Genomic DNA, 27673 nt, shown 5'->3' with positions numbered 1-27673 from the left:
CAACTTGATAAAAATGATTTCTTATTAAATACTGGGGTGTAATTGGCTGAAGTCCTTCAGCAGGGAGATGGTGATACCCCCTTGTTTTCCCACCTTTACCCTGCTCACAAGAGGAGGCAAAACCCATTTGTTTGTGGGAGAGGATTATGGAGTTACTAAAACAGGTAAAAAATTATCCTTCATCAGTAGATTCTATATAAGGGAAAAGTATGCTCCTGAAAGAGATAGCAAGGTGAAAACAGGGATCAGCTGTCCAGGGAAACAAGCAGCCAGGTCTTGCATTTGGCATCTGTGCCCTGTTGGAGTGTGCAACTTCATTGACTTGAAAAAGGAGCAGCGTTGCCAGAAGTGAAACTTGAGAATGAGACTTGGCACCAGCTGGAAACCACAAGTGTCATCATCATAACTACACCTTGACTGTAGAGGATTGGAACGGCTTGTTTATATATTCAAGAGCAAAGCCTTTCCTTGTTAAAAAAGGTGACATGGGTGGAACCAGCTGTCATGAGAACAAACAGAGTGGAGTCAAAAAAGCCACCCGAAAGCCACAGTTTTCCTTATGTGAGTTAATAAACCTGAGGGCATTCTCCATTGCTGCACTGTGCAGTTGGTAATGATAATGTTTCCACAAAGCAGCATCACTGTGCTTTGCTGCCCTGTTTTTTTTTTTTTTTTTTTACTTCCTGTGGTGATCTATTATTAGTTTAATTTTTCAGCTAGTCAAGAGCTGAGGTTAATTTTAAAAGCAAACACCGTTGTTAAGTGCATGAAGCTGAACTCTCTTCTTGCCCAAGGGCAATTGCTGATTTCACTGAGATGCTCTTCCTGCATTGGAGCACTGCAGAACACTTGGAGCAGTCACTTTTTTCATAAGAGAAGCTGTGAGAAATTTGCTTCCTGAACTGCTGTCCCTGCCACCACTGCAGCTGTGCCAGCTGCTGCTGGCTGATCCAGATTGCCTCTGCAGCTCCTCTGGGGGCCAAGTGCTGCACAGCTCATGGGTGCTTTCTGTGTGAGCACCTCCCTTACAGTCCAGTGTGGGAGTGCTTGCCACAAAAACTAAAGCAGTTTTTCTCACTGGAAAGGCAGACTCTGTTCAGTAGCAAATTCTTCCTCCAGTGCCTGCTAATGACCTGCTCTGCTTGGTCAGGTTAGTCACTCCTCTTGTGTGGTGACAGGAGCAGGTACAGATCTACCCTGGTGAAATGCCTTTTGCAGTAAGCAGAGTTGCCATAGATGCATTCAGCAGTGGTGTGGTGGAATACAATTTGGATTCACATACTGAAGTGTGTTTTATTTCTTTTGAGTGCTTACTGCTCTATTCTGTAGATGTACCTGTACTCACCTGCACCTGGGTTTTTGTGAGCTGTGATCTATGTCTATACCTGTATTTCTGTGTGTGCAAATGTGTATATATAGGATTACGCAGGATGCTCATGTAAATTAATTCTGAATGATGTTTTTTTTACAGCTGCCTTACAGATTTCTAGTATTTTGGTTCTATAATTCACTTGTATATAGTAAGTAGTTTTTATCATTGCTTTATGTGGTGTAGCCTCTAGAAAGGAGAGAGGGAGGTTTTATTTTTTGCTCTACTCCCTCATGTGTGTCAGCTTTGTTCTTCAGTTTTACTCCAGTTGCACTGTAACCCTGCAGACCCAATTGCAGGTGTATCCACTGTAGATGCAAGTTCCACACTGGGACAGGAGCCTGGAGCAGGACTGGAAAACAGCTGGGACAACGAGCTCCTGAGTCAATACAGTCTGGCTACAGTTCTGTACATGTGGCAGAAAGGCCAGATCTGTTTGGGTAGTTGGACAGGCAGAGTGGGCAATGTGAGCTTAGTTCTGCACTCTGGGTGCTCTCAATTTAACTTTGGAGGATTTGTGCAAGGTGAACTCTGCCTGCAGTTGCCTGCCCAGGGTTCTTGGTGAGCTTGCATGGGCTGGGTAGAGCAGTCGTCCCAAAGGGCTGAAGTTAATGAAGTGGTAAATGTCTCTTCTTTTAACTTTGCATGGAGAAAATAACTTATTTTTCTTAAAAATATCTCCACCCACAGCTGAGAAGCACCATTGCTAATTGTGGATATGGTTTGAAGCTTTAAAACAAATCAAGTGGAACTGTTCATTTTTTATATAAGGCAGTTTACAAATGGAAGAACTTGCTCAGGGAGAGTGGGGTTTCCATGCTCAATCTTAAGGTTGAGAAACACCTCCTTCCTCCCACCCTCCCATTTACATGCTTGTTCATTCAGACCCTGCAGACTTGAGGCAGATATTACTGGGTCAGGTTTGATTCATGCTTTGCAGGAAATCAGAGTTTCTTTCAGTGGCCACATCTTATTTTAAGATGAACCTTGGGACACAGCGAAGAAATTGACAATTAAAACAGTCTCAGTTATTTTCTTGAGCGAGTTCAGTTTTGTCTCAGATTTTGCAGCACTGTAATACCTACCTGAGTGCTGGGTTAATTACCTTGCCAAGTCAGGGTGCATGAACAGTCACCTGCAGCATCTGTGAGCTGGTGGTTGTCAGCAGTGCTGGGGGAGCAGTAGTTTCCTTTCTCTGCCACTTTATCCTCTTAATGCCCTTTTGCCCCTGATTGTGTGTTAAGATTGCAGCCTGCAGATGGATTTTGGGTAGTACAGGTGCACTGAGGGATGTCTCTCTGGGACACTGGGACCAAAAGACCTTTGGCATCAAAAAATATTATTATTCCAGCTGACCTCTCATTGACTGCTGAGCTGCTTTGGATGGCCAGTGTGTAAACACTGTGGTTTGACAGGAGCTGTGTGAGTGGTTTCCCTGTTCATACAAAAATGAGACCTAATTCCAGCTACTTTTAAATGAATGTGTACTGTTAATGTTCACAGCTCCACTGAATGCACATACCCAGTTTTGTTGGATGGGTCCCAGTTTTGTTGTGTGTATGAAAAAAAATGCATTTCAAAATTCTTTTTCTCAGGGAGCTGCAAAACATTTCACTATTGTTGGCATTAACTGCTGTCCTGACTTTGGGGCTCTAAGCTGGGATAATGATATTTTTGGAAGCTTCTCAGCCTGCTGAGCTTTTGGTCCAGGGTCCTCTGCAGAAAGGGCTGTAGGATGGGGGAGCTGAAGCCCCAGATCCACCAGGCACTTCTTGTTTTGAGCTTGAGAGAGCACGAGCTTTCACTTCTCCACTTCCAGTAGGTCACACAAAAGAGGAAGGAAAGTTTTTAAATCTGAGAAAAACCATAAAAAGAGCAGTTTTAATAAAAGAGTTCAGTCTGTGAAAAGATTGCCTTCAGTTCAGATCAGTCAAACAAATCTTGCTTTTAATAGACAGGAGTGGACAACCTTTTAATTTACCTAATGCCTCTGTTGGTAAATATTAGTGCTAGTCCTTGTCTGCCTCTTAACATTCAAAGTAAAAAGTTGGATTAACCTAATCTTTTTGCATTTTCAGGGAAATAGTGGAGCATATGGTTCAGCACTTTAAAACCCAGATTTTTGGGGATCGCAAACCAGTGTTTGATGGAAGAAAAAATCTTTATACAGCTATGCCACTTCCCATTGGGAGAGATAAAGTAAGTTTTAAATAGAAAATTTCTAGAGATGTCAATGTGGTATTTTCAGAATATTTTTAATAACTAATGGAAACTGATTTTCTGTTTCTGATTTTCTCTTTCTGCAATAGATGTCTGTGTTGTTGCCACTCTGCTCAGGGTGTTCTTTGCCAGGACACAAGTGTGAGCTTGCTGCTATCCCAGTGCTCTCTCCCTGTTCTACATCCCTTCATTCCTCCCTCTCTTTCTCCCTACTGGTGTGGTTTCTGCTGCTTTAGGGAGCTGGATCAGCTGCCCCATACAGCAGACAGTCTCCAGAGTGGCACTAAGGAAAAAGGGAGAGCACAATTGAGTATGGGACAGTGGAGGGAAATACTGCTCTGGGCAGCAAGAAGCTGTTGTGGCACCTCACTAATCTCATCAAGGCCCACTCTAAGCTTATTCTCACTATCAGTAGCTGAAAGAAGCTCCTCCATCTCTCTGTTGCCTGTACTGGAGCCTCTCCTCCCTAATCCTTGATGACTGAGAGCCAAATGAATTTACATTGCACAGGTTAAGACCTGCAATCTTTGCCCTGGGGCTGCTGGAGAGGACTGGGGGTGTGTTTGCCAGCTCCTGGTGGGGCAGTGACCTCTTTGGGCTCTGGTTGTGGCTGCTCCTGTGCCCATTGACTGCTGGAGTGGAAGGGACTCTGTTGGAACATGCAAACACACGAGCCCTAGTAAATAATTGAGCCTGTGCATCTGTGATCTAATAGCAAAATGAATTTTCTGTGCCCTGTTGTCATTCAGGTGAGTCCCTGAGGGAGGACACAGTCATTCTTGTTGGTACTGCAGTAGTTCCATTCTGCTGGGGGTGCACAGTTACAGGGAGGACTGTTCCATCTCCTGGGAGTTGATTACAGCTTTAGACAAAAATAAAACATAAGGGGGAAAAGAGAAATACAGAGAAATGTGGAAACTGGGAACCTTTCAGGCCCTCTGAAATTCAGCAGCTATAGAATAGCTCAGGCTGTTGTTTGCTGTCTCATATTGGGTGTCTGTGCAGTGCTTGTAGTTAATAGTTCTGCCTGAATCAAGCTCTTAATCTCATATGTGTAATTTTTATTTCCTCCCAATCTGTTTAAGTGAATGCCATGCAGCAAAGGTCAGACTCTACTCCAGTGTTAATTACTTTTCATCAGTTGATAGGGCAATGTCTGGGAAAACTATAAAGAAATCATTAAAAGTCTTAGTGTTTTTTTCCCCTTGCTTTCACATACAATATTCCAGTTCCTACAGGTTTGACACACAAGACTGCAAAGTATTTACAGGTGTGGAAGGAGACTTGATGAGAGTCTCTTAGGGGTTTGAACAACTCTGGATGTATGCAGAGTTGCCTTATAATACTTTACAAATTATGGATTAATAACTACCTTATGACAAGTATAAAGTTCTTCATTTAATAAAAGTAAAGGTAAATGAGAAATGGTTCATTTATACATGCTAAACAGAGATCAGATTAATGCTCAGGTCTAATGAGACTTTATGAGATGCAAGTTGTCCCTCCTTGCTCTGATAACCATTTTGGATGGGACAGAGTTTACCAAGTTTTCCAAGTCAGCCTTTTCCCAGCTGTAGGTTACACTGTTGGTTTGCAGGGACACAGAGGAATCGGGGCATCAGGAGCATTTCCTGCTGCCACACTGTCCCTAGATTTCAGTTTTCCCATGTGTATTTCAGTGTGTGTGGGCTGTAAAATCCAAAGCATCAGGAACAGAGTCCTGTCTGCTCAGCAGACACAGAAGGAATATCTCACCCAAGAAATCATCTCATCCTTTCCCAGTCTTGCCAGAGCAGTCCTCAGGAGTGGGTGCTCACTGGGGAGGGTGTTTGGAGTTCAGCGTGAGTTAGTTTCATCTGTGGCTCACAACTAGGCTCAATTTCAAGAAACTCCCATTTTCCCCTGTTTCCCAAGGTTATAGGGCTTTGTCCCTTGTTCTGCTCCACACATATTAACATTACCCTGGAGGAAAGAGCTGACAGAGATAAATCTTGAGCTGTTTTAAATGAGATGTGGGGAAATTTAGCTTAATGAAGGAAATTTTTACATGGTGCTAAATTGGTTTAAGCATGATTTAAACCACTATAAAGCTTGTAGGTATTAGGATTTTCCTCCAGCATAATTAGATTATCTTTCTTTGGTGGCTTTTTTTTTTTTTTTTTGACTGTTCTGTACATAGCAAATATAGCAGCTTTACTGCACATCTGATTACATTTAGGATCATATTGAAAAGATTAATGAAAATAGAGTGATTAATCTATGGGGAAGACCTTAACTGACTTGCAGTATGCACTGGTAGTGGAAAAGCTGATGCTAAACAGAGGGCTGACCCCAAATTGCCAAGGTTTTTCTCCTCCTGTTGCTCTTTTAATTTAATTAATGCACTCTGCACTCTGTCCTCATCTCTTGTTGTAGTGGTTGTTCTGGGCTTGGTTTTTTTTTTTTTTTTTTTTTTTGTACTTGCTGGCAGCTCTGCTTCTTTAACAACATTTTCTTCTATATAAAAACTTTTCTGTTTGGCTTTCATGGTTATCAAATCTGTTTTCATTCATCCCTTAGTGTACCTTCTTTTCACTCTTTAATTGCTTCATTTTTTAGACCTTTTAGAACAAATACGGAATATGTAAATATTAACATGATATTTTCTTAGTTTTTACTTCTGCATATTGAGAAGAAAGAAGAGTTTAGGACAGTGCCAAGGTAGGAAGATATTAAAAGTCTCCTCTTTCCTTGTAGGTTCTACACAGGAAGCCCAGGTCACCTCTAACAGCAGCCTTGTATTCAATTTCTGCTTTACTTGTGCATTTCCGTAAAATATCCTTCTGCAGTTAAAAGCTGGAATTTAATTTTCTCTGAACTTGGAAGCTTTCTCACCTAGCAAGATTCGAGAGCAACTGATGTATCTTAACCTACATCTTCATTAGTCTTTTATTAGAAAAACAGTAATTAGGAATGAACAGAGCAGCAGTTTGGTACAGAAATCCTGCTGCTATTCCCTTTTCCAGAAGGAAAATGTTAATCCTGTCTGGGGCACAAACTTGCCTCTCTGAGTTTGTCTTTCTGAAGTATTGCTAAAGACTCTGCACGTGACAGAAGCAGAGCTCTTGCCTACATCCACAGTTTGTTGTTAATCTGTTTTCCTCTGAATCCCTGGGAAGGAAAATCTCTGGGATTAATGGAGAAAAGGTACATTGTATGCTCAGAGCATGATAAAATAATCATGTGAAGTTGCATTTATTTTTTGGAAAAGAAGAAAAACTAAGAATTCCTCCAAAACACATGGTCAGGTGTAATCTTTTGGGTTTTTTGGTTTTTTTTTTTTTTTTTAAACAGTGATAATGCTGATTTGTGTGACTCATTCAGACCACATCAGCTTCAAGGCCTATTCTTTTTAAGAAATTCAGAAAATTTCAAAAAATTTTTTACAGGTCTAATGATTTTTTGCATCCTGACAGTAAAATCCCTTTCATTTAGCTCCCTTAGCTGCAAAATAGTCACCTCTGGTGCAGTTTAGCAGTGGGTTGACCGGGTAGCATCCTGACATTTTTTGGGGATAGAGAAGAAAAGAAATCTTGTATTTTGCTTTAGGATTTATCCCTAATAGTAAAGGACATGGTAAAATTCCTGTCTAAAACTACTTTGTCCTAATTTTTTCATATTTTGCTTACTTTGCCAAACATGAGAGTGTTCATTTGTCCTCAAAAATACAGAGTGGGATAAATAAAATATTACTGAGAGAGGAAAAATTCTGCTTAGCAGTGCCAAAAAGTAAATGTGAACTTTTGGATGTGGATTAGGGACATTTTTAAAATATTTTCATTATTTATTTTTTTAATTGGGTGAGATATTTAATAAAAGAAACACAGGAAAATTTTATTTATACCTTGCTTATTTTATCAGTGACTCCTAATTCAACTCATTTGGAGTTAGACCCAGCAGTAAAAACTGTTTCGGGCCAAATTCAGCAGTCACAGCTCTGCTGACTTTTAGTGGTATTTCCAGCTGGGCACCTGGAATAGAAAGTCTTCAATCCTTTAATTTCATTTCCACCAGGGACAAGGTTACTGCAGCACAGGTTGCTCTTCATCTCCCATTCCATCATGGTGAAGGAGGTTTGTAAATTGATGCCAGGAGAGGAAAAAAGTAAAATTAAGTATTCTCTTTTTTTTTTTTTTTTTTTTTTTTTTATTAAGGGCACCAAAGTGTTCAGTAATCAGATGAGTTGAGTATGAGCAGTATTGGGAATAAGTATAGAGTGGCTGGGGTGGGAGGGACCTTTAAGGCCACCCTACTCCAAGCCCTGCCATGGGCTGGGACACCTTCCACTGGACCAGGCTGCTCAAACAGGAATGATGAAACTTGATTTGGAGGAGAGGCTTAAAAGAAAGTGCAGGTCAGGTGTGACAGACATCTTCCATCTGCTGTAAGTGAGATGCAAGTTGAGAACTTTTTGATGGTATGGTGGAAAAAAGACCTCATGGAAAGTTTCCAGCCTGTGTGAGCTGTAGACCACAGCAAGGTTTCTTTGCACAGCTTTCAGTGGGGTTCAGCTGGGCCAGACTCACAGCAGTGACCCCAGGATTAGACTCTGTTCCCACTGCCCTCCCACAGCTGTGCAGCTCCTTCCTCTGCTCCAGTCTCCCTGGGGAATGATGTTTGTGCTGGAGGAGAGATTCAGCTGTAATATTAATTTTGTGTCCCTGCTATAGATAGTCCACTCATTTTGGGGGGCACATGGGAAGACTTCTTATTTGTGCTTTATTTTTCCTTCCCATTTTTGGACTAAAGAAGCAAATTGTTGTAAGACCAAATGCTGGCAGATATTAGTTTGCTGTTAGCCACCTGTTATTTTTGCTAATTACCCCTTGCCTCTTAAGTGAATGCCTTTTAGATTTAAATTGCAAGCCCCCTAGCAGGGAAAATGCAATGTTTTTGTTTGTATCCAGCACAAAGGATACTCCGATCTTCTTAATTCTTGTAGTCACTCCCAGACCTCCTGATCATTTCAGACAAGCCTTAATTTTAGTCGGCTTAAAAACCTTGGTGCTCAGACTTCCTTTGTTTTAAGCCAGAGGAGAAATCAGCATTACAAATAATTACAAGTAATTGGCTGAAGCAATTTACCACAATGTAGTTTGCCATTGCTTTTTAAGCAAAAAATTCAAAGTAGGGCACACCATGGCAAAGAGGTTCCCCTGTCTCCTACCTGATACCATCACTAGCACTGGAGGTTGTAATTTATTCTCTTTTCTTACTTTAAAAGTAACAGTTGTGGCTTGGTGGCTTTTGTGGCTTTTCTGTTTTGGGTGATTGATAATTTTTTTTTTTTCTCTTTTAAAGCTCTTTTCTTCTCTTGTTTGAGCTGTGTCTGCAGCAACAGTATGTAAAGCACTCTGGTGAGAGCAAATACCAGAAATTCATGAATCTTGGCAGGTGGTGACACCCCATGCTTTATTTTAGGCGTGCAGGAGCTGACACGAGCAGCGACGCGCCGGGGCGTGTTAGGGATCTGAAATCGGGTTATGGGATCTTCACCGAGACCTCCCCGTTGATATGAGCGCCTCCAAGTTCCAGTGTTGCCTCACAGAGGAGATAGATGCCAGCTGGGAGGCCCTGCAGGCTTCTGAAATACCCCTTGGGGAAGATGGGGGCTGTAAAAAGAGGCTGTACCTAATGCATGGTGTTGTTTCATCCTCGCTTTTTGTCTCCTCCCCTGCTTCGTGGCATTGTTCAGAGGAATCCATTGAATCTTCTGATTTCCCCCCTTCCAATGGAAAGAATCATCTTGGTTTGTTGTTTGGCATTGTTGCAGGTGGAGCTGGAGGTCACTCTGCCAGGAGAAGGAAAGGACAGAATATTTAAAGTGGCCATCAAGTGGATGTCCTGTGTGAGCTTGCAGGCTTTACACGATGCTCTCTCGGGCCGGCTGCCGAGCGTCCCCTTTGAGACCATCCAGGCCCTGGATGTGGTCATGAGGCACTTGCCTTCCATGAGGTGAGGGGAAGCCCTGGAGGTGCTTTAGGTGTGACTTGGGTGTTTTCATTGAATCACAGAATAATGAGGTTGGAAGAGACCTCTAACATCATCGAGTCCAGCCTATGCCCTAACACCTCAACCAGTCTAGAGCACCAAGTGCCATGTCCAGTTTTTCTTTAAACACATCCAGAGATGGTGATTCTACCGCTTCCCTGGGAAGAGCATTCCAGTACTTTGTTTTGGTGGCTCTTTGGGCAGTCTGTGTGGCAGTTGTGGCTGTGTGGCAATGGCAGGCTCAGGCAAGAGGCCATTGGTGCTTCCCTGGTCACCTGGTGGGATCAGGAGCCTCCAGCCTGGACATGAGAGTCTTTCCCCAGAGGTGTTAGGCTGGCCCATGGCTGTGTGTCTCAGGTCAGGGGGACTCTGCCATCTCCCACTTCCCTCTCTAGCCTTGGAGAAGGAGGCTTTCCCCGAGAGGGAAGTGCTTGAAGGTTGGTAGATTATTGTATTTTTTGGGAAATGCCCTGATGAAGGCAGGAATGATATATCTGACTCCATGTTCTCAGAAGGCTGATTTATTACTTTATAATACTATATTATATTAAAAAATACTATACTAAGCTATACTAAAGAATACAGAAAGGATCCTTACTAAATGCCACAAAGATAATGATGAAAACTCGTGACTCCTTCTCAGAGTGTCAACACAGCTTGGCCCCAGTTGGCCAAAGAGTCAAAACAACTCACACCAGAATCCAATGGAACAATCACCCGTGGGTAAACAATCTCCAACACATTCCACAGGAGCACAATACAGGAGAAGCAAATCAGATAATAATTGTTTTCCTTTTCTCTGAGGCTTCTCAGCTTCCCAGCAGAAAAATCCTGGGTGAAGGGATTTTTTCAGAGAATGTAAATGCCACAGTAGATGTGGAAAGGTGGATTTAAACCAACTTCTTACCCTGTTCCTGTGTGTCCTTGGATGTTTATTGCCAGTTTGTGTAAAGGTTGCAGTGTTAGGGGCACATTAATGTCACCCTGTGTGGCTATTTTGATAGGAAAGAAAAACTTGGAAATTATTTGTTTGTTTTTCAAGTGGGACCTACAGCATTTTCAGTCACACCCGAGAGATACTGGGCTTAATTCTGCTGCAGTGAAACAAGTCACTTAAGACCACTGTGCAAATTAAATTTAATTAGAAAGAAAAGAGCAAAGTTTAGTAGGGCTGAACTTTCCCATATTGAAGCTCTAAACAGGTAATATGAGTTAAATGTATGTATGTGTCTATAAATAGCCTTATGTTGACTTTCCTCAAGTTTAGGATAAAAACCCATAAAATTACTTTCATCAGGTTTTACAGCACAGAAAAGAGCCCAGAATGTCAGATACCATTGTTCAGAGGAGCACATGGGCTCTGGATATGATTTGTTTGCTATTGAGTTTGCCAGTGCTTAATTATCAAGATGAAGGTTAGATCAGAAATATTAGATCAATTATTTACCCTCACATAATGTCCATAATTCAGAGTATGGGGAGAGATTGTTACCTTGGTGGTTTAATAGCAGAGACTTTTAATTCTTTTCTTATGGAGGCACAGCTGAAGTTTTAATAAAATACGAATAAAAAGTTATTGATGCTTTTTTTTGGAATTAGTAGATATATTAAATTTAAACCTGAGTAGCAGCCAGTTTCTTACTGTAACAAGCTGGGTTTTGAGAGGTGTAACCTGAGTCTGGCCAGGAATGTCAGATTACTGGTGATTTTAAAAACTGATATTTCTGTGCTTTTGTGAAAAGGAATTTGCATTAGTAATGGATTTATTGCAATTTTTCCTTTAGTTTTCTGATGTGAATTTATTGGTTTTCTTGCAGGTATACTCCTGTGGGGAGATCTTTCTTTACAGCATCAGAAGGGTGCTCAAATCCTTTGGGTGGTGGCAGAGAAGTTTGGTTTGGCTTCCATCAGTCAGTCAGACCTTCATTATGGAAAATGATGCTAAATATTGATGGTAGGTACTAGGAAGTATTTACTTGTTTCTTCTTGCTCCTTAATGGAAAGGCAAAATTTTAGTTCAATTTGTTTGATTTCCTAAGAATTTCCTCTGTATTGCTGTGACACACCATTAATGTTTTTGTCTGCAGTGTCTGCAACTGCATTTTACAAAGCACAGCCAGTTATTGAATTTGTCTGTGAAGTTCTGGACTTCAAAAGTATTGAAGAACAACAAAAACCTCTGACAGATTCCCAAAGGGTAAAGTTTACCAAAGAAATAAAAGGTAATGGGGAAATTATATACAGCTACTTTATTCTGTCTGATATATTACCACTATGTGTTCTAAATGTTTTCTACAGCAGTTGCCTTATTGGGAGACAAAAAAAAATCCTATTTTTTGCTTTTGAAACATATCAGTAGTACCAATCCCAGTTTCATGACAGGAATATTCCAGCTCCTGGTCTGATGATTTCTAAATGTTTCCAAAAGACTTGGATTTCATGGTTTTTTAATTACCCAATCTTAAATTTTTCCAATTACTGATACCAGGTTTGTCATATTTCAGATTTTACTAATAATTTAGCAGTGTGTTTTTGCATACTTAGGCGTCTGTCCTGCATATACTCTCTTGGAAGTAAATAAGAAATTATTCAGTAGTGACTGAATCAAAGAGAACAGGAGGAAGAAATCTTACTGGTTTTGTTCACTGAAGGCTTCTTCTGCAAAATGGAGGTCCTTCCTTCCTGATACTCTTGGCAGAAAGCAAGCAGCTCTGAAAAGACTAAATTCATAAATCCATCCTGCATCTTCCTTTCATATTCTTAAAAAAATCAACAAAATTATCTTTGCCCAACTAGAAGTTAGCAGGGAAAGTATAAATAAATCCTGAGTTTGCATTGGTTGTGCTTTGAAAGGATAATTGGTCACCAAATTGCTTCCCTGTGGCCTCATTCCCATGAGCTCCTGGAGAGGCTGTTTGGGGATTCCACTCCACCCACACCCCCAGTTCATTGCAAGAGTTGGAGGTCTTACAGACCCCATATGTTTAGACAGAAAGTATAAATAAAGGGTTTTGTTTCAAGGAGCTTGTGTGCCCTTTTTGTCCTTTCCCCATCCTGGGCTTCCTTAGAGCTCCAGCACTGGAATTTGCAGAATGTGCTCAGCACCATCTGTGAGCTCTGGGGCCTTTGGGATTTCATCTTGTCTCTGAAATTCTGTGTTGAGCTTTGGCTGAAGCTCAGGAGGTTTGAATTTTAAGACTTTGCTTTTGGAGTTCTGTCTGGGCTACCCTTTGGGGCTAAATAAAATGGCTTTATTACACTGTTTAACTGGTCTTGTGTAGCAGTTTAGGGCTGACACCTTGATTTTGTAGAAACAGTGATTTGTGCTTTCCAATTTTCAGGTCTGAAGGTGGAGATAACACACTGTGGACAAATGAAAAGGAAGTACAGAGTGTGCAATGTCACCAGACGACCAGCAAGTCACCAAACGTAAATTATATTTCTGCTTTTTAAGTATAAGTTTGGTCTCAGGTAGTATTGTTCTGCTTTTTAGGTGAATGTTTGGTCTCAGGCTGGAAAAATACCTTACCTGCCTTATTGAGGTGGGGAACGTTGCCTTGAAAAATGATGCTTTCTTTGGTTAATACCCTTAAATATACCTCAAAATATTTTCCCAAATTTGCTGTTCTTTTAGTTCTAGTTTTATACTATAATGAGTATCATGGCAGTCAAACCAATTGCTCTGTTTAGATCTAGGAGGTTTTTTTGGTTAGTTGGGGTTTTTTTTCTGTAATTTATGGATTTCTTTAAAATTGGAAGGACAGGGTGTCCTATTTGTAGCCTGATGTTTCCCACAACTGGAATAGGAAAGTAGTGCCAGTTGGGATCAGCCTCCTGGCGTTGCTTATTTGCGATCTCTTTTTCCTCTGGAAAAAATTTATCAGCAGCAGTTTCTTTTTAACTACCAACCAGAGATTTGCAGATAACTTGAATATGGAGACAGTGATTCCCATTTTAAAGGAAGCAATATAAGGAACAAAACTGATACCAGCTTTTTACAGGAAGAGAACTGATGAGTATCTGAATCTGGTTTTTAATTGTTTGGGCTTTCTTTCATCCTCCTTCAGTAAGCTTAACTTGTGCCAAAAAATGTACAGAGGAACTGTGGGGGAAGCTTTTTGCATGAAGTAATAGCTGCTTTCCATGTTTGCATTCCAACAGATTCCCACTTCAGCAGGAGAATGGACAAACAGTTGAATGCACTGTAGCTCAGTATTTTAAGGACAGGCATAAATTAGTTTTACGCTACCCTCACCTTCCATGTTTACAAGTTGGACAGGAGCAGAAACACACATACCTTCCTCTGGAGGCAAGTAAACTCATAGAGAATTCTGTATTTTGGGCCTGAGGGAAGGGGGTCAGAGGGAAAAAGGGTTCAAATGCTGGCAGACAGTTTTTTTGCAGCCAAATGTTGAGAAATCTTCTGGTGCATCAGTGAAAGAAAAGCCATGAGCCAAAAAAAAGAGTTGGACTGTGTTTAATTTTCTTTCTGTGGGGAAATTTCAGGTGTGCAACATAGTGGCAGGACAAAGATGCATCAAGAAACTCACTGACAATCAAACTTCCACTATGATTCGAGCCACTGCCAGATCAGCCCCGGACCGGCAGGAAGAGATCAGCAAATTGGTGAGTGTTGTGCCAGACACGAGGCAGGTGTAGGAATGGGCTTCATTTTTCTCACCTTTAGCAGGTGCTGATGTGTTTGTGCACTGCACTCAGGATAGGTTTGTGCACTGCACACAGTTGTGAGCTTGGTTTTGTCCATTTGGATCATTTCAGATGCGGAGCGCCAGTTTCAACACAGACCCTTATGTCCGGGAGTTTGGGATCATGGTCAAGGATGAAATGACAGATGTGACTGGCAGAGTCCTTCAGCCTCCCTCCATCCTCTATGGAGGCAGGGTATGTCCAGTGGCTTCCCTACAGTCTGTGGTGGCTTCCAGCAGCAGCTGTGATGGCCTCTGTAATGTGGTTATTTTCAATTAATTGTGTTGTGTGCAATCAGAGGGCTGGCATGGCTGTGTTCAGAATTTGAATTTAGGTTCTCAAATCCTTAAATGTATTGGCTGATTTACATCTCTTTCACTTGCTGATTTATTTTGGAAAGTAAAGCTGGGTTAAAAATGCCTTTTTCTGCCTCAAACACTCTCATTGTGTGTTGCAAGAAGCAGCCTGCAAATAGTGGTTCATTGATGTGTATGGAGAAGAACAAAGACCATTTCAATTATCACTGTATATATTTGAAAATATGCTGAAATATCCTTAAACTTCTGGATGGTTTTGAATATTCTGGGTGGAGCAGCTGTGTTTAGGGCAGATGTCTTGAGGTGTCATCTCTGTCAGTCTTTCCCCAGAGCTGTCTCTTCCTGTTTGGAATATTTACCCACAGGTTTTTATGTTACAATGGCTTTTCAGATGGCCTTTCTGACAGAATCTTTGTCCTGTGATATCTTTGTAAAAACACTTGAGGAACAGGATTTTCCATCAGTTATATACTGGGACTTTTTGCAAGATGAAAGCTTTAATAGCTGGGATTAATTTCATTTGTGGAGGCCTTTGATGAATCTCTGCAGATCATGCATTGCCTGCTGAATAAAATTCTGTCCCTGTGCACAGCAGACTGGCGCCTCCAAACCCATAATGGGAGAGGATCTTGAGTTTCCTGTCTAAAATTCTTCAGGTGACTCAGGCAAATTAGCTCAAACCCCCCTTCCCTGGCAGGTTAAGGTACCCCAGGGGACTGACCCTGATTAGGGGACTGCTTTCATGAACTGTTCTGCCACCAGCAGGCTGGGGGAATTTAATGGCAGATGAATGTTTGAAAGTCATATTGGGGGAGGCACTGCCTTCAGCACACACAACTCTTTGCAAAATCCATTATCAGATTCATGTGTGTGTCCTGAAAAATGCCCAGAAGCTTTAGTTGCTGCTAGGTGAGAAGGAAGACATCATGGTAACATCTAAAGCATCTATCAGTTTTTATTGAGGTAGTTAACATCACCAGAATTACTTTAGCTGCTTTATTACATCCCTTATCCTCTAGATAATCCATCCCAGTAATATCTGCTTGGTGGGAGAAATAAAAGTGTTGGACAGGTTCAAGTTGAATAACTGATCACCTTTCTCAGCTTGTTCATATTTTCTCTGGAGTTGTGTGAGTGACTTTGAACCACTGTTTATCTCTCCTTAGTGATGTGTAAAATATTCCCTTGGAAAGTTCACTGAGCAGCCTTAAAGTCACTGTAGAAATGCAGATTCTTGTTAATGTTCCATACCAAGCATGAATCTTACTTCCCATATATAACTTCTGTTTGTTGCTGATAAATGCAACCAAAGGCAATGATCAGCAATAAAAATGAACAATGTGAGTTTTGTTTTTCACCTGGCTAAGAAGCTGTGTTGCTCCAGTGATAGAATGATTATTATAAGATGGATGGATGTTTGTACAGGGGAGAGAGTGACCTGAGAGTGTAAATCACCTCCACTTAGAGGGAAGTAGAAGCAAAGCTAATTTTTGTTTAGCATCAGTCAAGTTTTGCATTAATATTTAATTTTTATCTTCCAGAATAAAGCAATTGCTACACCAGTGCAAGGTGTCTGGGACATGAGGAATAAACAATTTCACACTGGAATTGAAATAAAGGTTTGGGCAATTGCCTGCTTTGCTCCCCAGCGCCAGTGCACTGAAGTTCATCTTAAGTAAGTGTGTTGTGTAAGGTGGTGATTTTATCTTTTATTAAGGATGCAAATGTCATGATTTCACTTTTATTAAGAACATATTTTTGGTTAAAATGTTAAACACACAGCAGTACATCTTCTGTCTCTTTGGTGTTTTGAATGATGCCAGTCTGATTTCAATGCCAGCATCAGGAAATCCTCCAAATCAGACTTAACAAAAGCCATTTTTGCTTTATGGCAGGTTTCTGACCTGTGAGGCCTTAGGACAGGGTTTAAGATAACTGAAATGTTGTAATGATGGGTGTTTATCACTGAGTGTTTCTCAAGAGTGCCAGCTAACGTGTGTTCTCTTAGGTTCCTTTCCTGGTTATATGGAGTAGACCATATTAATGTAGAATTTCTTTAAAAGGAAATTTTTTTGTCCAAACCCTTTTCCTCTTCTGAGTTTCTGGAATGTGCAAGTTGCTGTATTTGCCAGATGGGTAGGACTGGTTGTTCTGTTGGCTTTAGGTGTTTGAATGAAACTTCCAGATTTGGTTTCTTTATCTTAGGATGGGACAGGATTGTTCAAAGACTGTTGTTACAGTGCCATCTGCCATTGGCTCAGGGAAGGTGTGCAGGCCCAGATCCATGTCTGATCCCTTCTTCCACGTGCAGCTGCTTTCCTTCATGCATGGACAAGTGGAGCTGCCCTGGCAGTGACTCAGCTGCCCTCTGGGAGGTGAATGCAAGGCAGGGATTGCTTACACCAGTGGCATTGCCATGGCTCTGTTCCTTCACATGGTTTGCTAAACAGCTTGGGAATTTTTCCCTAACAAGTGATGAGCAAACAGTGGGAATCTTTTTACTGCCCATTGTGTGAGGAAGGGAGGGACTTGTTCTCTCCAGGCACTGCCAGAGAACTTTCCCTTCTATGATGTTGCTTCTAGTGGAAATGCTGTGTAAGCCAAGTTACTCAGTTTTGAGAAACAGGCAGAAGTCCTCAACATAATGAGCCAAAATAAAATTATTTGGATGGCTTAGAATGAGTTTGTATTTACCATGAAAGGACATTGCTTCAAGCCAGGAAAATGTCTGCATCCTTTTCCATCTTGTGGTCTCTTGTTACATCTTTTTGATCAAGTTGGAACTCAAATGCTGCTGATTCATCAGAGGAAACACCTTCAGTTGCCCTAAAAGTCTTCAAAATCATCCTGGTTTACCTCTTGGGAACAGAGAGAGAGCCTTTTCTTCCTACAGTAGGCACTGTACTTCCAGATGGACTCAACCCTGACTTGTTTCAGACTTGAATGTTGAAATCACAGAAGGGTTTGGGCTGGAAGGGACCTTAAAGATCATCTTGTTCCAACCCCTCTGCCATGGGCAGGGACACCTTCCCCTAGACCAGGTTGCTCCAAGCCTCATCCAGCCTGGCACTGAACACTCCCAGGGATGGGGAGATGTTCTGCCACTGACTCTGCTGTAGTGAGTGCTTGTTTTTCCAGAGGACAAACCCATTTTCTGCAAGGAGCCTCAGGCTGCAGGGCTGGAGCTCACAGGCTGTTATGATTCATTCAAGTTAACAGCAGGTTTGGAAGAAGCTAAATCTTCACACCCTCTCAGTCAGTGATACCCTGGCACCCTGTGGTGGAGATGAGCAGTGTTTTAGACAACTGTGGGGGGGTACCCACTCCAACTTAATAAAAAGGGCTTTTATCAGTGAGCTAAAAAGGCTCTCAGGTGGAAGCCTCGGAGGAAATTTGGTTGTCTCCATATCTGACCACTTCCATCAAAGGGTGACTTTTTTTTCTCCAGCCTAGGACAAGGTTTGCCTTCACCTGCAGGACACACATTTCCTCTGGTATCTGTGAAACTGTGCATTATTGTGGATGCTAAAGCAATTCACTCATACAGTTGCTGGTAATTTCTGTTGGTTGTTTTCATCATGAAGAAAAAAAGGAATAACTCCAGCCCTTTCTCTGGTGGTAACATGCAATTATTGTTAGGGCAGGTTTGCCAAATTGTCATTATTGCAAAAAGTATTTTATCCTGTATTTCCCATAGCAATAAGGTAGAATTTGCTTTGGAAATGAGTTTTTTTCATTAATGGTGTTATTTATACAGCATATTTCCTGTCTTGTCTTCATTGACTACACAGGCATTGGCAATTAAAGAGGCACATGGGGTTAAATTCCCAGGGTTTTGGACAGCATGACTCTGCAAGTTTAACAGGATTGTTCCATTAAAAGGAAGATCAAAAACCAAGATGGGTTTTGACTGACTGATGATGTAATATCTTTATGTGCCTTGCCCAGGTCCTTCACAGAACAGCTGAGGAAGATTTCCAGGGATGCTGGAATGCCCATCCAGGGGCAGCCCTGCTTCTGCAAATATGCCCAGGGAGCCGATAGCGTGGAGCCCATGTTCAGACACCTCAAGAACACTTACACTGGGCTGCAGCTGGTCGTGGTCATTTTGCCAGGAAAAACACCAGTCTATGGTCAGTGAGTGGAAATGGTGCATTTCAGTCACAGTTTTGTGTGGTTTTTGTGAGCCAGCCAAAGGAGAGAGGATTAATGCTGGTTTAACTCTATAAATTCCAGTTAGGAAATGGGCTGTAAATTAATTTTACTATTTTTCTTGTGCTGCGTGATGTTTTATATTGACCTAATTATTTTCAGTATGTTTTCTATGCTTTTAATTTGGTTTTGCCCATTAATTTTTGTTTCTCTATGCTTTTTAAATTGTTTCTCCCTGCTGGTTGCATTTGAGAAAGCCAGCACAGGGTTGGTGAGGTTGACCTGGATAGGCAGTGGATTATAATATGCTTAATAAAACTTGTGTGCTGAAAATTCCAAGTGACTGAAGAAGTAATGACTTCAAGAACTCAGTAGCTTTTAGAACACCTTTGCTTACTCACACAATCTTCCTTTGGCAAAAAATGTTGAGTGAAGGAGATTTTTGTTTATTTTTCTTTTAATTTCAGTTTTTTAACTCGGGTTGCAAGGATACAGGTGCATAGAAAGTGAAAATCCAGCAACTTAAACGTTCTTTTGGAAACAGTGACAATTGGTGCATTTTACATTGCATACACACATGGGCTTTAGTATGTTTACATAAACCATGCATTTTCCAGTTCTTCCTATAGGCAGAACTGTTTTTTTCCTGTCCTGCCTCCCTCCTTTTTCACTTACCTTGCCCAGCTGGAGCAGCAGCCGCTGTTCTTCTCCCATAGCTACATGGACTCTTCTCTGGTGGATCAGATCTACCAAGCAGCTGCAGATTTGTTCTATCCCATCCCTCACCATGTTAATATAGCACAAAATAATTTTCCAAATTTAATATTAATCTCTTAGAAGATTAAAAGAAATTAAGCAAAGAACCTTAATGGAATAGTACTTTTTCCCGCCTTGAGTTCAGCCTGCAAAGAAAGTGGCTCATCTCTAATTTGTACAATAGAAATTTAGAGCAAAATGACATTTTTACTATTCCTGTTTGGCATTAAAAGGGAATTCTTTTCCTTTACTTAACCACTGAGAGGATGTGGTACCACTCTGATTCTTTCTTTGTCATTATCTTTAATTATAGTTATTTCTGCTCCCTCTAATCATCTCTCCTTATTTTCACCCTACGCTTTTCCATACCCAGCACTTCCTATACCCACAGTCTTGTCTTTTCTTCCCACCCTGCTCTTTCCCTCTTCTGTTGCCAAAAAGATGGGTTCATTTTCTCTGTTCATCAGTCCTGGAGCCTAAATTTCTTCCCTGAGTGTAAGAGTGTGTGGGTCTCTGAAAACCTTGAAGTCTCAATTTTGTTGTTAACAGTAGGATTTGATTTAACTATTGGAATTGTACAGTACTTAATGAGTTTCTTGGAGTTTTTATGGACTGTTGTCTGCTGAGCTGGCCACTTTCCTATGCAAGTGATAAATTTGCAGTGAAGAACTGCCAAACTGCTTGGCTGAATATTTCTCAGCTCTTTACTGCACTACACTGTTACTATTTCAGTGTTTAATAATGCAACGAGTGCTCAATATCGTAATGTTATCCACCTTGCCCACCTCATTAGCCCAAGCTGATGATATGATGCTACAATTGTAAAATAAGAATTAATTTACAATTTCTTAGTTAATATAAGCCAGCAGTGCCTTTAGTTATTGCTTTTAGGACTGGTTAGATGGAGCAGAGCAGAACTGGGGGAGGTTCTGGAGGCTGGGTGGGTTTGGGGGTAAGTCTCATTGTGTTCCTTTAAGCTGAGCACCACTTCACTAAAACTCCAGGGGTAATTAATTGGCACTGAATTCAAGTCTCCTCCATGGTTTGATTTGCAATTTGCAAATGTTGTATTTTGTTTTTCTCATTCTGCAGCGGAGGTGAAGCGCGTTGGCGACACGGTGCTGGGAATGGCCACTCAGTGTGTGCAGATGAAAAACGTCCAAAGAACAACACCACAAACTCTGTCCAACCTTTGCTTAAAAATAAATGTCAAATTAGGAGGTGTAAATAACATTTTACTGCCACAGGGAAGGTAAGTTCATCTTTCTAAGGGGAAGAGGTTTTTGTTTTGCAAAGAAAATGTGAGACATGCTGAGATAACTGGGAGCTTTTATCTGCAGCCATAGCTCTGTGGCTTGAGTGACTCTTCAGACAAAGTCTTTTGGCTTCTAATAAATAGTCCTGCAGAAGTTAGGTAATGAAGACAGGAGAGGAATACTTGTTTCTGTTGAAATCTATAATAAAAGTATTGTTTTCATGATCTGGCCACTGAAGTACACAACTGTCACTAGAATGAAAAATCTCTAATATTCTATTTGCCCTGAGTTTTCAAAAACAGAGACCACCTAGAACAGCAGTGCCTTTTCTTTTTGGTCAACTTTCTTTTTGAGACTCTTACCCACAGTGGAGGTGTGAGCCTTCATTGGGCTCTGGACTGTGCTCTCAAAATTCCTGAGTTAGCTGGCTGTGGAGCCCACTGTCTCTCCACATTCACTGTTGCCATGAGGGTGGAGTACTGGGGTGGCCCTGGATGTGCCAGGCTCACAACATTTGCCCTGTGCAACTGACCTTGTCAGGGCTGTTACTGTGCTGTCCATCCCTCCCAGAAAGTACCTCCAGTACTGGCACCTCTCTCTTGGATCCCATGCTCAGTGGTCTGCCAGGGCATTCTGTGATGGTGATCCTGCATTCTGTCTCTGAACAGTTCTCTCTCTTACACTCATTAAAAGCTGCTCCCAGACAAGAAGGGACCCTGGCTCCCTCACACATACCCAATCAATACCTGTGTCCTGGGGCAGGGATGGTTCAGCTGGAGCCTGGACAGCTGGAATGTCTGTGGCTTCCACAGCTGCACCATCAGACTTTCCCTCTTTGAGGCAGGGAGAGAGAGGGCTTCCCACCAGCTGGGGAGCAGTTTTCCCTCAGCACCCAGCCTGTCTCCTCCATACCCCCATCCAGTCTGGGTGGTTCATTCCTGAGATGGGCAGTGGGGCAGGGTCAGGCTGTGGGGCAGTGTCCCCTGCTCCTGGGCACCATCCCTGTTCTCTGGGGTGGATGTCAGGGTGGTTACCTGACCAGGACAGGTCCCACCTTATCTCTAAGTGCTAAATAGATTAGGCCTATCAGCAACAGCAGCCACTGTATGATATCAGCATCTAGAAAAAAAAATTGAACCCTTTAAAAGGTGCTGGGGTGGGGTACATCCAAAGAAATGGATGAAGAATTGGGGAAAAACTCCCCTCTGTAGTGCTTCCTCACAATGGGCACCATCATTAATGAAACCCCACAGCCATGGACTTAGCCTGTGATAGTTGTACAGCCATGTGTCCACATGCCAGAGGAAGTTTAAAATCCAGGAATTGCTGACCTTATTGACCTGTTGTGCAAACTGGGGAACAGCCACAGTAACCTTAGCCATAGGATCCATGTTTAGATAAAGAGGTGCAAATGGGAGCACAAAATGTAACCACAGCCATGTGCCAACCAAACCAGGGTAAGTTAGACCACATGGTGCCTAAAGAGGTTTCTGTGTTCAGCACACAGAGTTAGGTTACCCAAAAACTGTTATTCCTTTTTCAGCATTTCCTCTCAATGGCCTGGAGCCCAACATTGGGCACCAAAACCTCTGCTGGGTTAGGAGACAGGTGTCTGCCAAGGAAGGTGGGAATCTTCCTGGAATGGAAAAGATGACCCCCTCCCTCCAAATTATTGTAACTATGGGGGCTTTCAGGCGAAGATGTGGGTAAAGGAATAACAGGTTTTTACTGGAATATATATATATATGTAGACAAAAAAGCAACAGTAGCAGCAATAACAAAACCCAAATAACAACAAAAAATTAACGGAATTCCAAGACCCCCAGCTATTTTTTTTGTCTCTTAAGTACAGCCCATTCATCATCTCTTAGGCAATAAATGGGAAGAAAATTCCCTGAGAGAAAAAAGAAACAAGAAAAAAAGAAAAAAAGCCTAATAATCCCCAACATTATCTTCCCATTTCTTCTAAAGAAGGTCTGCTAACAGATAAATTAATCTTCATAACCATTAAATCATTCCCCCACAAAGAAATTATGGTGGCCCAAGGTTTCCTGTTTGAAATTGTTTTATTAAGGAACAGAGTTGAAGTTTAAAACCTGTGTTGAAGTGCTTTGGTGTTCCTCTCTTGGTGCAGTGGTTTAATATCTTAACCTAAAGATTTATTTAAAACTTTCAAGCTTGGTTTAAAAAAAAGATCTACTTTGCAGATAATAACTTTGATACCTACTATTTTTGGACTTCCTTACCAAGACTGTTTTTTATTAGGAAAAATATATTTTTTCACAGCATCAGCATGTGTGCACAGTTATTTAATTTTTTCAGATGCAATTTGTTACTAAGGGATCAACTTTTACTTCTTTCTTTGGTGCAGTTGATAAAAACTGCAATTCTTCAAGTTAGAAAAAGCTAGATATATTTTAAAACTAATTTTTAATTAACAGCAACAACTAGCTGTGCTTTAAAAATCTTCCTAAGTATTTAGCATGAGAACCTTAATCAGGATTTTTAATTACTGCCACAGAACAAGTGACCAACTCTGATCAAGTGCCAGTTGTTGATGAATTCACTGCAGGAGTACAGAGTGCTGTTTATTTGATTTTTAATGTGCTTTATTAAGCATAAAACTTGCTGCTTTTTCAAATTTCCCTTCTCTTTGCCAGACCCCCAGTATTCCAACAGCCTGTCATATTCCTTGGTGCAGATGTAACTCACCCTCCAGCTGGGGATGGGAAGAAGCCTTCCATTGCTGCAGTGAGTAAATTGTGTCCTGCTCTTTCCCCCCAGCTCCCTCCTGCTGCTCAGCTCTAATGCATTTTATTGCTTTCAGTCCTTTTGTGGTCCATTGCTTCTGATTGCCTAATTACAGCATTATAAATTATTTTTCTGCAGGAATTTATTGAAACTTCAGAGAGCTTGCTCTGATGCTAATTACTTAAATGTGTGTATTAGCTTGTAAAATGCCTGAGTTGCTGATACACAGAGGAGCTTTTCTGGGAGCTGATATTTATTAGCAGCCTGATTATGAGCTGGTGCATGTTTAAATCTGCTTCTTCAGCACTTAGAAATATTCAGAATTTCTTCACTGCTGATAGGGATCTAGGCTGGCTCAGCTGTGTTTTCTGGGCACTCAAGCTTCTAGAAAACACAAAATGTGCAGTAATCTCTTGGAAATTTACTTCTTAAATACAGGGAATGGTCTGGTCTTAAGCTTGTGCTATGTCAAACACCTGTAGTGGCTGCTCAGGATTGTTTAATAGTGAAGTTCTTTGGTGATGTCATGTATCTGTTTTAAAAAGTTGCACCTGTGTGTCCAGGGAGAGCCAGGTGGAGATGTGTGGTATTGTCTGGGACTCCCCTGGAGGGGAGGAATGATGACTCTGACTCCATGTTCTTAGAAGGCTAATTTATTATTTTATGTTACTATATTATATTAAAGAATACTAAACTAAACTATACTAAAGAATAGAGAGAGGATACTTAGAGAAGGCTAAAAGATACTAAAGAAAAACTTGTGACTCTCTCCTCCAGTCTGACACAGTTTGGCCGTCATTGGCCAATAAAGTAAAAACAATTCACCTGTTGGATAAACAATCTCCAACCACATTCCAAAGCAGCAAAACCCAAGAGAAGCAAATGAGATAATATTGTTTTCCTTTTCTCTGAGGTTTCTCCGCTTCCCAGGAAAGAAATCCTGGGCAAAGGGATTTTTCAGAAAATATGACGGTGACAGAGATGTGCTCACTTCTTTAGGGTTTTTTTTGTTGTTTATTTTTAAGTCCCATGCCACTTTTACAGGATATGGATGTTAATGTTTCATTAACAGAAAAATCCCTTCCCTTGATAAAGGGTGTGGATATTTCTGTGGTCCATCACCATTTCAGTTTGATGGATCCAAAAAACAGGCTTGGTGTTCCAGAGTTCCAACTCTTATGCAGCAGTCTGAACTGTCTTAATGGCTTCAGGGTGTCAGTGCTCCACACTGTATTTGAGTTTTTAAGTGCCTGTAGGTGCAAAGAGGAAAAGAATCTTTTAGATTTAAAGCAAGTTTTCTGTTTCAGCAGGGTGTGCTGCCACAGGTGAACTAAACCCAGAGCTGTTTCCAAGCACATTTTAATTCCAAATACATCTTTGCCAGACCAAGCACTCAGTGTTAAGACAGTGCAGTCATCCCATGAAATAACCTTTATTTAAGTGCTCTCTGGTTTGATGGCAAGCATTTTGTCCAGGTTGTAGGAAGCATGGATGCTCATCCCAACCGTTACTGTGCCACGGTGCGGGTGCAGCAGCACCGCCAGGAAATCATCCAGGACTTGGCTGCCATGGTCAGGGAGCTGCTGATCCAGTTCTACAAATCAACGAGGTTCAAACCAACTCGAATCATCTTCTACAGGGATGGTGTTTCTGAGGGGCAGTTCCAACAGGTGCTGTTTGTCTTCTTGAAATTCTCATAGTGTAGTTTTCTGGTAGTAATGGAATTTTAAAATTCCACCTCTATGTGGTTGGAGTTACAAGAAGTAAAACCTCAACAAATCTTCCCTCAACAAGGAGAAGTGTTTGCATACTTTTCATGTGCTTTTGAAAGTACTTTTCCCCTTTAAAATATTTTCTCTGACAGAATTATTAGTGAAAAAATGTAGTTTTAGCACTCAAGTTATGTTCCACATCTGTTTCCTATTTAGGATATATTAGTCAGACTGTATCTCATATAACTTGGGCAGTAAAGAAAAATTATATGGTTTTTTTTTTTTTTAAGAGGATTAATAAATACTGGATTTTCAGTCATTTTTATTCTGATAAATCTCATCAGATCCTCTGTCATATTTATTTTGTTTGCTTGCTGGTACCATATTTTATGAAATACTTTTCTATATATTTTAAAGATATTTATGTACACTTTTCTTTCTAGTTTTTATGTGTGTAAATAAAAGATACAGAATTGAGTCAGCTTGTCAAAATCCAGGGGGAAGAGAGGAAAGATCACTTGCTAAACTTGAATTGATAAAATAATCTTTGTATGAACTTTTGATATATTCTCTTTTCAATTGTCATTGGTTTTCACTGAATTTTTCATGTACAATTAACCCACAGTCTAAATAATTGCTTTTTGGTTTGTTCCACTTGCCTTATTGATATCTGTAGTCCTGCATGGGACTGCACAAAGCTGGGAAAGAGCAGCTGACCACTTCTGGATTTTATCCCTTGTTCTAGTCTGAAAATAATTAGTGTGTTGCATTCAGCAGCCTAATTAAATGTTCATTTGTATTTGGTAGTTAAGGAGATTTTGACATGCAGGTTATTAGTCTGAGCCTCGTGCTTGGAGCTGAACAAATCTGGAAGCAGCTCTCTCCTGGCTCAGGAAACTGCTGATGTAATTTGCCCTCATCAAGGGAAGAAATTAAGATTTGGTCCTGAAAGCTTTGATATCTCATTACTCTGAGTGACAGTGCCAGAAGGAACATGATAAATTATCTGTGGATAAATGAAAAACATCTGTAGATAAATAAGAGGAATTTGTATGATGGCAATGGTTCATGTTGATCACACCTCTCTCTCTGTGTGGCTCAGGTTCTCCACCACGAGCTGCTGGCTATCAGGGAGGCTTGCATTAAACTGGAGAAGGATTATCAGCCTGGCATCACATTTATAGTGGTGCAGAAAAGGCACCACACCAGACTCTTCTGCACGGATAAAAACGAACGGGTATGTTCTGCTTGGGACCCCAGAGCTCCAGCAGGCAGCCAGGTCACCAGGTCCTGCTCATTTGTGGCACTTTCTGGGTGGAGATCAGACTCCACAAGTCAATTTTGGGCACTTCCTGTGTGAAGAGGAGACTCTTCAAGAGCTGTTGCTGAGAATGGAGAGTTCCTCATGGCAAAGCTCTGCTCACAGACTGGGCTTTCCATGTTCTTTTTCCTTCTGTCAGGCTTCTCTGTGGGAGCACTTGGACCCCACCAGGCTTCAAGGCAATAATGAGCAACTCCCAAAGCTGACATGAAGGTGGTTGTTATATTAATCAATGCTGTGGTTACAGATGTTAAATTGTTTGAAAGTAAAGAGTATTTTGATGTTCTGCTTTGAAGAGATTTTGAGGGAAGAGGTGGCCTGTCTGACAAGGAAGGATTGTCCAGGTATAAACAGGAAAAGTTACTTCTATCCTGGAATGGGAAGGTGAAAAGAATTTTGACAATCCAGTTGCAGGAAATTCTTTTTACATAATTCAGAAAACCAAATCTTTTTAGGTAATATCTAAGAAGATTTTGCAGCTTGTCTCTTTTTTTCTTTCTCTGTAGTAGAGACGCTCCAAATTTTCAGTTGGAACAAAATTAAAAGTTTTGTAAAATCTTTCTACACTTTGTGCTTTTTATAGATTTTTTTTTGTGATTGTTTTCCTGGCTATACAGTTGAAAATTTTAAAAAAATCCTTTGTGTTGTACCTCAGTGTCTTTGCATTTCCTGTTTACACAGGTTGGAAAAAGTGGAAACATTCCAGCTGGTACCACAGTGGACACAAAAATCACCCACCCCTCAGAGTTTGACTTCTACCTGTGTAGTCATGCTGGGATTCAGGTAAGGCATTTTGTGTGGCATGGTATCTGTTAATGTTTATACTAAAGCTACTTTGTCTGATGGCTTTTTGTCAGATCTGAGGTTTCCAAGATGAAAGTGCATTTCAGTATGATCATTTCATTTCAGAGGTGAAATTTTCAGAAACACAGCCCTGTCAAAAAAGGGGAAGGGATTGGTTTGATAGGCAGCAAGGAAGGAGGCTGTTTGCCTTTGAAGGGAAAAACTAGCTGGGGTGTGTAGAACTGCTGCCTGTGGTTTTTGAGGAAGCAGCCATTTCACTGCAGTTCCCAGCAGAGGTT

The 27673-nt window shown here is 41.1% G+C and overlaps 1 protein-coding gene across 2 annotated transcripts in view; it reads left to right on the top strand.

Moving 5' to 3' along the window:
* AGO2 (argonaute RISC catalytic component 2) overlaps positions 1-27673 on the top strand; it is a 57862-nt gene that overhangs the window by 17584 nt on the left and 12605 nt on the right. The window contains exons 3-17 of one of the 2 annotated variants that reach the window (XM_050970298.1): positions 3448-3568; positions 9402-9583; positions 11437-11573; positions 11707-11841; positions 12961-13048; positions 13781-13928; positions 14126-14245; positions 14399-14521; positions 16185-16318; positions 18592-18776; positions 20644-20803; positions 23468-23558; positions 25034-25228; positions 26373-26507; positions 27273-27374. In XM_050970298.1, coding sequence (XP_050826255.1) covers positions 3448-3568; positions 9402-9583; positions 11437-11573; positions 11707-11841; positions 12961-13048; positions 13781-13928; positions 14126-14245; positions 14399-14521; positions 16185-16318; positions 18592-18776; positions 20644-20803; positions 23468-23558; positions 25034-25228; positions 26373-26507; positions 27273-27374 — 2056 coding nt within the window. Of the gene's footprint in view, positions 1-3447; positions 3569-9398; positions 9584-11436; positions 11574-11706; positions 11842-12960; positions 13049-13780; positions 13929-14125; positions 14246-14398; positions 14522-16184; positions 16319-18591; positions 18777-20643; positions 20804-23467; positions 23559-25033; positions 25229-26372; positions 26508-27272; positions 27375-27673 lie in introns of both variants that reach the window. The other variant, XM_050970297.1, reaches the window with a different exon arrangement.

Source organism: Serinus canaria, chromosome 2, assembly GCF_022539315.1.
Source record: "Serinus canaria isolate serCan28SL12 chromosome 2, serCan2020, whole genome shotgun sequence".
Lineage (NCBI taxonomy): Eukaryota > Metazoa > Chordata > Aves > Passeriformes > Fringillidae > Serinus > Serinus canaria.
Note: the sequence above shows the minus strand (reverse complement) of the source record. Positions and strands in the feature narration are given on the sequence as shown.